We start from the raw sequence: 15198 nt of genomic DNA, 5'->3' as shown, positions 1-15198 counted from the left end.
TGGAGGAGTTAGTGGGTCATTGGGGCTGGCCAGGGGAGATCAGGAGATTGGGCAGGGGAACCGGCTGGTGGGAAGCAGGGCTGGAAGGGGGGGGGTAGGGAGCAGCGGGGCTGGCCGGAGGAGTTAGGTGGTCATCGGGGGCAGTGGGGCTGGCCGGGTGAGATCGGGAGATTGGGCAGGGGAACTGGCCGGTGGGAAGCAGGGCTGAAAGGGGGGTGCGGGTATTGGCTGCAGCAGATCTGGACGGGGGAGATCGGGCAGGGGAAAATTGGGACAAGAAGTGGGGGAGAACCGGCCAGCTGGGAGGGTGTCAGCGGGAGTGGGGGCGGGGGGAGTGAATCGGCCGGCAGGGAGCAGGACTGACCCGGGCACGTGAAGATCCCAGGGCGCTGCCTGTCCCACGCACGGTCCCGGCGAAGTGCGAGCAAGTCTGGCTGTGGCTCCACAACATACTTGACCCGCACTCAGGGACATGGACGGGGCTTCCCCTCTGCCCCAAGGCGTCACACACAACCGGAGGCTCCCAGCGCCAATCGTGCCTCCCTCCCAGCCACTGCCCCGCCCCCGCCAGGCTGCACATGTCCGGTATTTTCTGGATTTTGTTACCAGACAGTCGGCCCAAACCGGCCTGTCTGGTTGAATACCGGACACCTGGCAACCCTAGTTCCCCCAGGGGCCTTTGCATGTGAAGCACAGAGGAGAACCCGCTACACTGGTGAGTTCCTCCCCGGGATGCCACCCACTTGGGAGTCACTTGCAGATGGGCCACGCTGGACAAAGCTGCAGCCTTTTGATAGCTCAGCGGGCAGAGGGGAGGGCTGGGCCCGGCACACGGCCAAGTGATTCCCTAGGGGCATAGGCGTGCGCAGCACATTGCACTTGGCTGTGCACCCAGGGAATTTGATTTTTTATTTTTTTGAAAGGCGAACATTTATTGCATACTCAATCCTAAAGGACAGGCTGCGAGCAAACACGGGCTTTCCATCCATTTCTACAGCATCTATAGTGCGCAATTCGTACTTTCAAACTAAAAGAGCATTTCATGCGTTAAATTAAAACGCAAAGCCGCTTTTTTCCGAGACATTAGGATGTGCCTGGGCACACCCGGTACACCCCTATTCACACCTATGGCTAGGGGGCTGGTTTGTCTGCAGCTCGAAGGGGAGCTTCTCTTTCCTGCCCTGACTGAGGCAGAGCAGAGGTAGAGAGGCAGGGCTGGCACCTAGGCAGACAGGGGCAGGGAGGCAGGGCTGGGACCTAGGCAGACGGGGGCAGAGAGGCAGGGCTGGCACCTAGGCAGACAGGGGCGGAGAGGCAGGGCTGGCACCTAGGCAGACAGGGGCAGAGAAGCAGGGCTGGCACCTAGGCACACAGGGGCGGAGAAGCAGGGCTGGCAGGCCCCTAGGTGGGCAGCAGGGCAGACAAGGCCCTTCCAGGAGGCCCAGCTGCGATCTCCATGGAGGAGCCAACCAAGGGCTCAGCCCCAGGGACAGAGGCATCTGCCCAAGCCAGGGACTGGACCAGGGACCTTTCGACCTCCAGCCTCGTGCTCTCCCAACTCCGCTACCTCAGTGGCTGCCCCCTGGCCCCAGGGCCTGCGCGTCTCTCCCAGGGCGGTTTCCTCAGCAGGGGCGCACAAGAGAGAAGCTGTTGGCAGGGCCCCTGCAAGGCAGGAGGAGCTTGACCTGCCCCCCTCAGCCTGACTCGCTACTTGGCCCCTTTCCTGCCTCCCTGCCCGGGCTGTGCCGGTGGCCGACGGGCTGCTGTTGCGGGGGGCGGGAAAGAGGAGGGGCAGTGAGAACCCGGCGGGAAGAGGGTCCAGCTGCCTCTTTGCTGCTTTTTCTCCCCATAGCTGGATTCCAGGGCTGGTCCAAGGGGGCTGCTCCCCAGACTCTCCCAGGCCCCCTCTGACTGGCCCCAGATCCCACTGAAGCCAGGCTGGGTGAGTGGCCTGAGAGCTCTGGGGCCTGGAGACTGTGGTTAGCCTCTGCCCCACACAGCGCCGGAGACCAGCACCAGCTCCCCTCCCCCCCGCTAGGAGAGCTGGGGATACTGCAGGGAAGAGAGGCATTGCCACTGGGACAAAGCACAAGGGTGACAGCTGGTCTCTGGGCCGGCACTCCCAGGATGGAACCAGAACCCCCCCTCCTCACAGCACAGGCGAGCATCCCACCCTCGGTGCTCAGTGTTCACCCCTTGAGAACAACATCAGCTACACCCCCACTGGTGGGTTACACGGGCACCAGAGAAACCTGGAGCATAAGGAGCCTAATGGCCAGGTGGGGAGAGGCAATTAGTCGGTAGCTGAGTCTGTCGCCCTCCTTCCCCGGCTGCTCCATCCCATCCCCATGTCGGGCGGTGAACCCCCTAGTCGCTTGTTACCCCTTTCTCACTCAGGGTACGTCTGCTCTGCCCCGTTATTCCGACACAACAATGTGAGTGTCCACACAGCAATTCCTCTATTGGGAAATTAAGTCAAAAGCATCATTCCAGCTTCTGTAACCCTCATTCCACACTAACTAATGCCTCTTCCGAAAGATCCATTTCCAAATGCTGGTCAGGTGGACGCTCCACTGCTGCTATTTCAAAATAGCTGCCCCTCAGGGCCGTTCAAAACCATTACGCCCCAGTGCTCCCTGGGGCTCTACATTAAGGTAGCACATCCCCATTAGGGGAGCCTGTCTCGGATTCATTTTGAGGCTTCCCTGTAGAGGGGATGCTCTTATTTTGGAATGTATCTTCCAGACCAGCTTATTCCGAAATAAGCAGGCAGTGTAGATGCACCCTGAGTGCTTAGGCCCAAGTTTGGGGCCTGGCAGATATTTCGGAGGAATCACTGTCAGTCTGGACTCATCACACTTTATGTAAAGGCTCCATAGAGTCTGAAAAAGAAAAGAGCAGGAGAACATGCCCAGACAGGTGGCACTGACTGATCTAAATTGCAACCTGCCCATTTCCCAGCAGACAAAAGTGAAACTAAACTCTCTGGTCTCTGCAGGAGAAGCCATGGCTGCTGCGACTACAGGAAAGAAGCTCCAGGATGAAGTGACCTGTCCCATTTGCCTGGAGTATTTTGACGATCCGGTGTCTCTCGACTGTGATCACAGCTTCTGCCGAGCCTGCATCACCCAGTGCTGGGGGGGGCTCACTGCAGACGTCTCCTGCCCCCAGTGCAGACGGGCCTTTCCCCAGGGGAACCTCAGGCCAAACAGGCAGCTGAGGAGTTTTGTGGATGCAGCCAGAGAACTCCAGTTGCAGGCAGGGAGGGAACCAGCCCCAGAGAGACTGTGTGAGAAACACCAGGAGCCTCTCAAGCTCTTCTGCAGAGAGGATGAAATCCCCATCTGTGTGGTGTGCGACAGATCCAAGGGGCACCGAGGTCACACCGTGATTCCTGCCGAGGAAGCTGCCGAAGAATTCCAGGTAGGGAAATGCCAACTGTGATCCCTGCCTTCCTGGGACTGAGGAGGAGCAGCTCCCGCCCTGGGAATCTAGCCGATAGGATCAGGGGTGGGACTGCAGGCAGCAGGGACGGCCTGGTGATAGGGCACCGCAGCAGGGACATTGCCTCCCAAGTGCCCCTCGTGGCATGGGGTAGTCCTGCCTCAGTTTCCCAAAAAAGACCCACAGTGGCATTTTGTGTGGCCAGTAACAGCCCTGCTCTCCCAGCCGGGACTCTCAGGACTTTGAGTCTGGAGTTTGCTCTTATCATCCTGAGCAAGATCCAGGGTCTCCTCTGTCTGCTCCAGGGGCCTCCTCCCTCTGGCTTTCCCTGGGCCTGTTTGACATATCTCACGCTGGGTTAGATCCCAGGATCCCTCACCCTGCCCTTCATTGTCCCTTCCTGGGGAGAAGAATTGACTATGTCTCAGGCAGGGCTGACAGCCAATGTTCCTTCTAATATTTTCCATCCATGTGTGGAATAAATTTTGTTCTCTGCACCAATGCATGTGTGTCTGAGCAGCACTCGTAGAAACACCTGCTGCCAGCTGTGGGTGACTGGGTGCTCTGCTAATCAGCTGGGCTGCACTGGAATCTCTCCTGGGTGCTGCCCAAGTGCCCAGCTTACAGGGACCCTGCTGAGAGCTCCTCCCTTGAAAGGGCCAGCCAGCCTGTGCCCAGCTTCCTCCCCACCCACCTCTCCTGAGCCACAGGGACCTATGATTATGTGACCCCAGCTCCCTACGGTAACAAGGTCCGACAATTTCAAACACTCTGAAAACTCTCCCAGTGTCTGTTACTGTGACTCTGTGTCTCTGAACCCATAAACCTGCAGGGCCCTGCAGTCGTGAGTACAGTGCGTGTCTGTGCTGGGCCAGCTCCCCTCCCTCTAGTCCTGAAACTAACAAAAACAGAAACAAAACTAAAAACCTAAACATCTTTGCTGGCAGGACATTACAGAAATGGGTTGAACCAAAAATGATCTATTTTATAAATTATTAGCAAAGCTCACATTTGATTTTTGTTTAGTCACATGAAATGTTTCTGCGTCTCCAGGGAAGGCTCCAGGACCATCTGAAGACTCTGAGAGTCAAGAGACAAAAGCTGCTGGAACTGAAAGTGAGCAGGGAGAAGACCAGCCAGGAATACCTGGTAGGTGCCCGGCATTATGACCCTGCCTTTCTAGCGAGCCAGAGGGAGCTGATCCCGAATCAGACCTAAGGAGCAGCCAGGACAATCTAGTGACCAGATTATTGTTTCCCTTGGTCAGCCGGGGAATGAGCACCGAGAAATCACAATTCATTGTTTTAGCAGGATCCCTCCTTAGAGTTGGGCCCTAAAACAGCCACTTCCACCCTCTGTGAATTTGTGGACTTCTTTAGAAGTGTCAAAGGGAGGTTCCCCTTTGAAAATTGATTGTCTGTGTGAACAGCTGAATTCTATCCAGTGCTTTTTAGTCCAAGTCTTTTACTGACATGGTCCATGGCCCCAAAGGCACAAAGACCACAAGTCGGAAACCACTGTCACACCCACTGTAAACTGAAGCTTCTAGGAATAGCCAACTTAGCCTGTAACAGGATAAACTTAAAAAACAAAAAATAGGCTGGTAGCACTTTAAAGAGTAACACAACGGCTCCGTCTACACTGGCATGATTTTCCGGAAATGCTTTTAATGGAAAAGTTTTCCGTTAAAAGCATTTTCGGAAAAGAGTGTCTGGTTCTTCTTCTTCCAGAAATGGACACAAGCTGAGCGGCAGAAGATTGTGGCCGAGTTTCAGCAGCTGCGGCAGTTCCTGGAGGAACAAGAGCGACTCCTGCTGGCCCAACTGCAGAAGCTGGACGAGATGATAGCAAAGGAAGGGACTGACACTGTCACCAAACTCTTGGAGCAGATTTCCCATCTCAGCGAGCGGATCCGGGAGCTGGAGGGGACGTGTCAGAAGCCAGCGAGTGAATTCCTGCAGGTGAGACTGAGGGGGAAATTTTCCAGCTCCCACCACAGAGACAGGACAGCCCCTAACACAGGGGTTCTAAAACTTGTGATACCGCAACCCCCCTCTCAGCTGTTTGCGATCCCCCGGAGGGTCAAGATCCACAGTTTGAGAAACGCTGCCCTAACAGGTGGGCACAGGAGTCAGAGGTCACCGGGCAGCTCCGTGTGCGCCCTCCTGGCATGGGAATTGTTGTTCTGTGCAGACCCACAGGCACAGAGAGACTAGCGATGGCAAAGCCCCATTCGTTCAGGGATCCATGGCCCTGGGTCCAGGCAAAGTCTAGTTTCCCCTCACTCGCCAAATCCCTCCCTTGGAATTCACAGTGTGTGTCAGGTGGGACTGAAACTCTCTCTCTCTCTCTCTCTCTCTCTCCAGGACATCAGAAGCACCTTGAGCAGGTAGGTCGCTCTCACCCCCTCACACCTCACAGCGCTGGGGAAACACTGGGCAGTGAAGTTGTCGCTGCCTCTCCCCAGGGCTCCACAGCAGAACGTGTGGGAAGGTCACATCTGGGATTCAAATCTCTGACCCATTTAACCCTGAGGCCCTCGCCCTTTTAGAGACGACTCTGCAGTTACCCAGGGGAAGGCGCAGACTGGCCTGTGGTACATTCTACCCATGTCACCTCCCTGGGGACTGGCTGCCCCAGGACTGAGGGGTGGGACATGGGCCTGTCCCTGCTGGGCGCTGGGCACCATTCAGCACAGGGCAGCAGGGATCCAGGGTCTTTCCTGCCCGAGGGCTGTTTGGAGACCTGTGTGTGTTGTGCTTAAAAGAAGCACCTGGGATCTTTTTCAGGGGGATAAGGCAACAGGCCTCATTTACTGAACATACATAGATCAATCAACACTTTATCATATGCATGTGATATATTACACTCACACACTCACACACACAGACACAACCACACTCCATCCTGTTGTTACCAATAGTTGCTCCCCCTAACTGCACTAGCCAGGTGAGTTAGATGGGGGAGGGGTGGAGCCAGGCTTCTGCCTATCCGGATCAATGCTCCTATGTTGACAAGACGAAAATCCGGGGTCCCCCTGCAAGATGCCTCCTATTTATCCCGCTCATGGATCCAGTTAGTCATCACCTCACCTTTATAATACTTCTAAGAAAGTTCTTCCAAGGGCAGGCACTTGCTGCTGGACTCCCAAGGAGTCTGTATGTCCAGTCTTCTTAATGAGCTCACTTCACTGGTATTGTCTTGGGTCTGGCTCCCAGCCCCTCTCCACCTTTGCAACTGCTGCTGGAGGTGCTCCCCTTTCATTCTCCATTCACACCTCATTCATTTCAACAGGGCAATCAAGGAAAGGGGAGAGTTCAAAAGACATTTTTTCTTTACCTTATACAAAGTTTCTTAATACCAGGGATTCTATAAGAAGGCCTACAAGATCTATATATATATAAAGGAAAGTTTCTCTTAATACAAAGTTATATGAGAAATGTTACAGAGATTCTATAAGAACACTTAAATATATGTCTAAAAGGATAAGATCTTAATACAAAGTTATATGAGAATGATAATATTACAGGGATTTATCCACATGGGTGGGATGAGCTGGGGAGAGGGGAGCTGGTCTGTCAATCTAGTTCAGTGGTCATCAATCTTTTGAAGCACGAGATTACTTTTTTAATTTAAGTGCAATCCTAGATCTACCTCAAACCCAAATAAATTTGCCCCATCTCCTTTATACCCTTTCTCCAAGACCCCACCCTTGCTCACTCCATTCTCCCTCCCTCCCCCATCCTCCCTCCCTTTCACCAGGCTGGGGCAGAGGGTTGGGGGGCAGGCTCTGGTCTTGGATTAAGGGATTTGGAGTGTGAGAGGGGCTCTGAGCTGAGCTTGGGGCAGACGGTTGGGATGTAGGCGGGGGGTCTAGGTGCAAGCTCTGGGAAGGTGTTTGGATGCAGGGGTGCTTGGGGCGGGAGTCTGGGATGCAAGAGGGGTTCATGACTGGGGTAGGGTTTCAGGATGTGGGCTCCAACTGGGCACTACTCACTTCAGGAGGCTGCTGGGGGGTGGTGCAGTGAGGCTAGGGCAGGCTCCATGTCCTGGCCCTGCACCACTCCCCACAGCAGCCAGCAAACTCCATCCCAAGTACTGTTGTGCCCCCTCTCTGCTCTGTGGAAATAGGATACAGGATGAGAGAGCAGGTATCTTGACATCAGCACCCCCTCTTCTCCCTGCCCTACCCTGCCCAGAAAGCAGGAGGCTTCTAGGGGTGGGGAAGGCAGCTCCAAGGCAAAGATAAGGAGACGCAAGGCAGGGGGGGAGGGGCAGCTAAAATGCCAGCGCTTGACAGCCTCTTGGCCAAACCAGTCAGGATCACCTGTCAGAGGCTCCAAGATCCACTGCTTGGTGACCACTGGTCTAGTTCTTTGTGGGCAGATTCCTACAGCCCTTCCCCTGGGAACCTCCCGTCCCTCAGCGCCTGGAGGCCCAGGAGGGAGTTGGCTGTGGAGACTCAAATACCCACTAACCAGAACTTAAGAACTGAGTCACTCAAGGCAGGATCACAGCGGGTCCCAACCTGTGGGAGCCTGGGGATTTAAAGGTGCAGTGACTTTTTTTGTGCACTTTTTTTTCTTAACCAAATTTTTTCCTGCTATGTGAAGGGGAGGTGTTTTTTGTGAAAGTGTCTGGCAACCCTAGACTCTTGATGGTCCGTGAAGGTACTGCAGGGGATCTATGGAAAGTCCAAAAGTAAGGATTGAGCCCATGGCGGTGGACATTGAAATGCTGAGGGAGATTAGAGAGGCTACCAAAATAGAGAATTCTGTAATAATGGGGGATTTTAATTATCCCCATATTGACTGGATACATGTCACCTCAGGAAGAGAAGCAGAGAAAATTTCTCAATGGCTTAAATGACTGCTTCTTGGAGCACCTGGTACAGGAACCCACAAGGGGAGAGGCAATTCTCGATTTAGTCCTGAGTGGAGCGCAGGATCAGGTCCAGGAGATAACCATTACAGGACCGCTTGGGAATAGTGACCATAATATAATAACATTTAACATTCCTGTGGTGGGAAGAACACCTCAGCAGTCCAGAACTCTGGCATTTAATTGCAAAAAGGGGAATTACACAAAATTGAGGAGGTTAGTTAAACAGAAATTAAAAGGCACAGTGACTAGAGGCAAATCCCTGCAAGCTGCATGGAAACTTTTTAAAGACACCATAATAGAGGCCCAACTTAAATGTATACCCCAAATTAGAAAACATAGCAAGAGACCTAAAAAAGAGTCACCGTGGCTTAACCACCATGTAAAAGAAGCAGTGAGGGACAAAAAGGCATCTTTTAAGAAGTGGAAGTCCAATCCTAGTGCGATAAATAGAAAGGAACATAAACACTGTCAAACCAAGTGTAAAAATGTAATAAGAAAAGGAAAAAAAGATTTTGAGGAACAGCTAGCCAAAAATTCAAAAAGAAATAACAAAATGTTTTTAAAGTACATTAGAAGCAGGAAGCTTGCTAAAAAACCTGTGGGTCCCCTAGACGATCGAGATATAAAAGAAGCAATCAAGGACGATAAAGCCATTGCGGAGAAGCTAAATGATTTCTTTGCATCAGTCTTCACAGCTGAGGACGCTAAGGAGATTCCCAAATCTGCACCGTCCTTTATGGGTGATGAATCTGAGGAACGGTTCCATATTGAAGTGTCATTAGAGGTGGTTTTGGAACAAATAGAAAAACTTAATGTCAACAAATCTCCGGGACCGGATGGCATTCATCCAAGGGTTCTAAAAGAACTCAAATAGGAAATTGCTGAACTATTATCTGTGATTTGTAACCTATCCTTTAAATCGGCTTCCGTACCTAATGACTGGAAGGTAGCTAACATGACACCAATATTTAAAAAGGGCTCTAGACAAATTCTTTTATTAAAACTAATAAAAGAAAGTTCTTCTTCACACAGCATGTAGCCAAACTGTGGAACTCCTTGCCAGAGGAGGCTGTGAAGGCTAGGACTACAACAGAGTTTAAAGAGAAGCTAGATAATTTCATGGAGGTTAGGCCCATAAAAGGCTATTAGCCACGGGATAGAAATGGTGTCCCTGGCCTCTGTTTGTCAGAGGCTGGAGAAGGATGGCAGGAGACTAATCACTTGATCATTGTCTTCGGTCCACTCTCTCTCTGGGGCGCCTGGTGCTGGCCACTGTCGGCAGACAAGCTACTGGGCTAGATGGACCTTTGGTCTGATCCAGTACGGCCGTTCTTATGTTCTTTTTCTTTTCCTTTTCTTTGTTTCTCCCCCAGGGAGGGGAGGGGGTCCGTGAAATTTTCATGGATTGAAAAGAGGTCCATATGCTTGAAAAGGCTGGGAACCACTGCATTGCCACCATGGGTTGTTGCTTCTCCCCAGGTGTGAGAAGGGACAGGCCCAGCAGCCAGAGGAGATGGCTCCTGAACTGGAGAAGCGAGTCCATGGTTTCTCCCGGAAAGTTATTGCGCTGTCAGAGACGCTGAGGGAGTTCAAAGGTACCTTCGGGGGATGGAGGAGGGGAAAGTGGGACCCTGGAAGGAGAATGGCGCAGGTCAATTGGTTCATAATTAGATGATGCTCCCATATAATTGCGGGGTGCATGACACTGGCTTGGGTTCCAAGACACTCAGGCTGATTAATTCAAACCCTTGTTTGTTCAGAAGCAGCCTTTGCAATTTCAGTGAGTGTGAGAGTGAGAAACGCCAGAGAGAGAGAAACACGCCCAGTTCCCTTCTCCTGGGGCATAGGCGAGTCATGGTGCATTTCTCCTGTGATAGCAGGATGACCCCTGACAGTATCTGACCTGTTAGAACCATCCAGATTATACCCGGATGAGTTCTGTTCCAATCTCCTTTGTGTTGGGGACAGTCAGTACCTTGTGTGACTTGTACACGGCTCACACAGGAACTTTCAATTGCTGGAGGGTTTTTGCTGCCCAAGCAATTTTCAAGTTACTCTCTTTTCTGATGTGCACGAATCACTTCTCCACAGGGGGGTTCTGGACGTCGCTCCCTGGCCTAGGCAGGTCACTCTGGGTGTCTGTGCAAACACCTTATGTGAGCAACACATCTGGGTCCTGCAGAGCAACTCAGGAACACAGCACTTTAAGAGCAAGGTCACTGTAGAAAACTTTTCCCTTATGGCAAGCACACGGCACACCAGGTCCAAGCGGAGCCAATCAGCATCAATGCTGGGGGGCAATAATTCTTGGTGGGGGCCACTACAAGATTTTGGAAAGTGGCCAAGGCCCACACTTTGCTATGGTGGGGGTGCAGGGTTTAGGGTGGTGTTGCATACAGAAGGCCACACAGGGTAAGGGACTGGGCTGCAGGAGTTGGTGTGGGGTCTGAGAGGGAGTTTGCGGTGGTGACCTGGGTTGCAGATTGGGGTGTAGGATCAGGGAGGGGGTCTGGATGCAGGTGAGGATTCTGGCCTGGGGGAGAAATGTAGGAGGGGGGTACAGGTTCGGGGAGGGAGCTGTGACCTGGGAGAAGGGGAAAAGGGGGGTGCAGACTGCAGAGGGTGTGGGTGGTGACCTGGGGCAGGGGAATGGGAGGAGGTGTGGATGTAGGAGAGGATTCTGGCCTGGGGGAGGGGTGCAGGAAGGGCTACAGGGTCTGGGAGGGAGTTATCACCTGGGACAGAGGGTACAGAGTGGGGGTGCAGGAGAGGCTGGGGTGCCAAAGGCAGTTCTGCAGCACCCCCAAGGCAGGCTGAGCTCCCTGCCTGCTGCAGCCCCATATCACATTAAACTGCAGACTGCTCCCTCCATGTGGCTCTAAGGCTTGTGCTACCCCCACACCCAGGCCAATCTCTCAGTTCCTATTGGCCGGTTGTTTCCAGCCAATCGGAGCTGAGGGTTGGGCTGGGGGTGGGGAGATCACATGAAGCCCCACCCCCACCCCTCCCACTGCAGAGCCCAGAGCCGCAGGGACTGAGCTTTAAACCACGGCAGCTGCGTGTGCCTGAGAGTCCCGGGATTGGGGTCCCCAGGCCAGATTTGGGGGCTTGGTGGGCCAGATCTGGCCCCTGGGCCATATATTGTCCAGCATAAATACCCAGGTTCAGTCTCCAATCGTGTAGAGAGCAACGACCCTGGTCCCAGTTCTCAGCACTTCCCCTACTAGCCAAGCCGAGGGAGAGAAGGAGACTCATGGATGGTCACAACCTTCTGGCCCAAATTCAGCAAAATCCCTTCGTTTTGGCCCCTGCGTCTCTCCCAGCCAGAGGGCTGCAGGGCGGGTGTCCCAGGGCCGGGACAGAGTGGCCCGGCGAGATACCGGGAATTTCCCCGTTGGCCGAAGGGCCAAATGGTGGCTGCTGAAGGAGGAGGGGGAAACCCGGCAAGCGGCTCCTGGAAGCAGCTGCCGGAGTTGTGGCTCTGCCCGGCCCTTTCTCCCCCATCCCCTCCCCACTCCAGAGGTATGGCGAAGGAGGGGCGGCGGGACAGTTACCTCTGCCCCCTAGTGCCGTGCTAAGGGGTGGGCCCCGGGCTGGGGTGAGTCCAGGAGCTGCCCTCTGGCTACATGCTGCTGCAGCTGAGCCAGTTCTCTTCAAACTGCAGCTGAAGCAGCCAGCTGGGTGGGAGGAGCAGTAGTTTTCAATCAAGGCTGCCCCCCCCCACCCTGATCTCCCCCAGCCAGCCCCGCTGTCCCCGACCCTTCCCGTCCCCTCCAGCTCTGCTTTCTTCCAGGTGCCCATCCCCCAATCTCCCCCGGCCAACCCCGCTGCCCCTGAGCCCCCTCCGCCAGCTCTGCTTCCCGCCGGCTGCTCCCCCCCGATCTTTCCCAGCCAGCCCCGCTGCACCCGAAGCCCCCCTCCCACCAACTCTGCTTCCCCCCCCTCCTCCCAGCCAGCTCTGCTCCCCTCCCGGATGGTCCCTTCCCCCCACCCCCATCAAGTGTGTCCAGTATTTTTTTTAGACTACCTGGTAACCCTAATCAAGGGGCTAAAGTGCCGAAAGCTGCTTTGATGCCAAAGTCTCTGCAGGGCCTGGGCCTAGGCACCGACAAAAGGCGGGAATTGAACAAGGCCTGAGTGTGTCTGTGACGTGACAACCCGGCTCTGGGCTCCCCGTGCAAACCTGAATCTCCCCTCTCCTCCCACAGACACTCTGCCGGATGCACTGGAGAGACCCCTCAGCCTGTATAGACCAGGTGAGCTGCCTCAGGCCTCGTGCCCCCCTCAGAGCCAGGCCTGCTGTCAGGCGCAGTGCGGTGCCAAAGGACAGGCACCGGGCAGGCTGTTTAGCACTGCTGGCCAGGCCCCAGCCATGGGAACAGAGCCACAAACTGCCCCTCCCCCAGCTTTCACCGGCACAGGGGCCTCCTCCTGCCCCCAAACGCCTCCTCCTGAGCCAGCCCAGAGCCCCAGCCCAGAGTCCAACGCCCCAGCCCAGAGCCCTTTATCTCCAGGGCTCCCCCAGAGCCCTCAGCCCCTCCAGCACCTGAACTCCCTGCCTCAGCTTGTACCCCCCCCCCCCCCGGTATCCAAAACCCTCAGCCCCCCCCAGCCTGGACCCCCCAGCTTGGAGACCTCCTACATCCAAAACTCCTCTCGGCCTTGGGCTCCCCTTGTTCTCTGGCGCGGGAGAGGTGGGGGGGGTCCAAGTGGGGAGTTTCCCTTCTCCCAGTGACTGAGGGTCTGTGCCCAGCATGGACTGTGGGGCACTCGGGGACGTTGCTCTTTCTCCTGCCCCCGGCAGAGGACCCAAGAGTCCATGGGAGGGTCCCTGCTCTGCCAGGGGAAGGGATGGATCAGACCCCAGAGCACCAGGGCCTGGGGCACAGACAGGGGCAGCCCTGGGCCCATGGCAGGCAGCTGGGGAGCTGCTGAGAGCAGAGATCTGGTCCTGTTCCCCTTTTCCTCTAGCCCCGCGTGAGCTCAGCTTCTCTCTCCCTCCGCCCAGCCCCCACTGGGACCCCCCTCGGCTCCCTGGGGCCTCTCTTCCTTCTGTCACCCCTGAGTCAGCCTCCTGCCATGGCTGGGACAGAGACACCCCCGTTCCCTCCGCACGGCGCCTGGGCACCCCCAGTGCAGGACTCGCCTTGTTCAGCCTCTTCCCACCCAGCCCAGCTGGGGCCGGTCCCTGCCCCTCCCTGCTGGCTCTGCGGGGTCTGGGCGCTGGGCCGGAGGCTGAGCAGCCTGGTGGGGGGCAGGTCGGAGCTCGGCCCAGAGCCCCAGTGCGGCGGGAAAGGAGCCGAGCCCAGACGTGCCGTGCGGGGGAGACGTGTCACAGGAGGAATCACAAACCCTGCCCAGAGACAGCTGGGACCCGGGGGACATTTCAATGGGGAGGGGCCTAGCCGAGGGCAGGGCCTGGATTCAGCCAGCCCTGACCAAGCAGTTTCCATCTGGGGTCCCCGGCCCAGAGACGCTTGTCCCCAGCCCAGGGAGAGGGGGGCAGATTCCCAGTGTCAGGGCCCCTCTGACCCCTTCTCTCTGCCACGGCCCCTCCCTGCTGGGGAGTGAGCTGCCCCTTGGGCTGGGCCGAGACCTCAGGGCTGCTCCCCACTCAGAGCCGGGCGCCCCTGGAGGCAGGAGAGTCCCTGAGTCACTGCCCAGCTGGGGCAGATTCTGTCCCTGTCGCCATCGACTCCCCCAGGGCCGAGCTCTGCCCCTCACGCTCTGATTCTCCCCCAGCCAACGTGACTCTGGATCCAGACACGGCGCATCCCCGGCTCGTCCTGTTGGATGATGGGAAACGTGTGAGACTGGGAAACACACGGCAGCCACTGCCCGACATCCGGGAGAGATTTGACTTTTGGGAATCTGTGCTGGGCCGTGAGGGCTTCACCTCGAGGAGACATTACTGGGAGGTGGAGGTGGGGGATGGGCGATTCTGGGCTGTGGGGGTGGCCAGAGAGTCTGCGAGCAGAAAGGGAGGGATCAGCCTGAGCCCCAAGGGCGGGATCTGGGCTGTGGGGCGGTGGAGGGATCAATTCCGGGCTCTCACTGACCCTGAGACGCTCCTGCCCCTGAGCCCCCCCAGCAGGATCGGGGTTTATCTGGACTGTGACCGGGGGCAGGTGACATTTATCGATGCTGGAACCGAGGCCCCGATCTTCACTTTCCCGCCGGGCTCCCTCCCTGGGGAGAGAATCCGACCTTGGCTCTGGGTGTGGGACACAGACACCGAGCTCCGCCTGTCTCCATGACAACAGCCCCTCTGGCCTCACATGCCCCAGACTCTGTGACCCTGGAGGACTCCCCTGTACCCAGCCCCTGGCTCCTCCTCTCTACAGTTCCTTCTCCACCTCCCTGGAGCAGCAGGAGGAGCAGAGTTGGGGATTGGGCAGGGGCAGAATTAACAACTGGGCTGGGGACAGGTGGAGGTGGGGGCTGGGCAAGGGACAGGCGGAGCTGGGGGTGGGCGGAGCTGGGGGTGGCAGGACACAGAGTTAATCCATCAGGCTTGGGGAGAAGCTGGAAGCTCTGCAGCAGCAGGAGGCGATTTGCAGAGATCTGGGTCCATTGGCAGAGCCAGAGGGGAAGGGATAAAATCAGGACAAACAATGGGACCAAATCAGAGGCCCATCCCCTGCCCCAGGGTCCCCGGGCACATTCTTGGGGGGAGGCTCTCTAGGCCCTGCCTGAGATGTCACCCCCTGCCTAGCCCCTTGGAGCCGAGCTGACCCTTCAGAGTCCCACATGCTGAGACCCCCCAGTCTCCCAGAGCTCCAGGCCAAGGTGATCTCTGTCTGGAGACACGCACAGGCCCAGAGACTCTGCACACAAGTCCCATCCCACAGTGCTCAGTCTCTTCGCCAG

General features: G+C 56.1%; 1 protein-coding gene across 2 annotated transcripts in view; it reads left to right on the top strand.

The window, feature by feature from the left end:
• Nucleotides 1-2952: 2952 nt before the first annotated feature.
• The window catches only part of LOC142825354 (zinc finger protein RFP-like), a 46934-nt gene continuing 34688 nt past the window's right edge, over nucleotides 2953-15198 (top strand). The window contains exons 1-7 of one of the 2 annotated variants that reach the window (XM_075913597.2): nucleotides 2953-3423; nucleotides 4498-4593; nucleotides 5175-5405; nucleotides 5811-5833; nucleotides 9808-9923; nucleotides 12537-12584; nucleotides 14071-15115. In XM_075913597.2, coding sequence (XP_075769712.2) covers nucleotides 3007-3423; nucleotides 4498-4593; nucleotides 5175-5405; nucleotides 5811-5833; nucleotides 9808-9923; nucleotides 12537-12584; nucleotides 14071-14585 — 1446 coding nt within the window. In that variant the 5' untranslated portion in view covers nucleotides 2953-3006 and the 3' untranslated portion in view covers nucleotides 14586-15115. Of the gene's footprint in view, nucleotides 3424-4497; nucleotides 4594-5174; nucleotides 5406-5810; nucleotides 5834-9807; nucleotides 9924-12536; nucleotides 12585-14070; nucleotides 15116-15198 lie in introns of those variants that run through there. The other variant, XM_089770487.1, reaches the window with a different exon arrangement.

Source organism: Pelodiscus sinensis, chromosome 19 (assembly GCF_052426305.1).
Source record: "Pelodiscus sinensis isolate ZL-2025 chromosome 19, ASM5242630v1, whole genome shotgun sequence".
Taxonomy (NCBI): Eukaryota; Metazoa; Chordata; order Testudines; family Trionychidae; genus Pelodiscus; species Pelodiscus sinensis.
The sequence above is the reverse complement of the archived record's forward strand: the minus strand, read 5'-3'. Positions and strand labels throughout refer to the sequence as shown.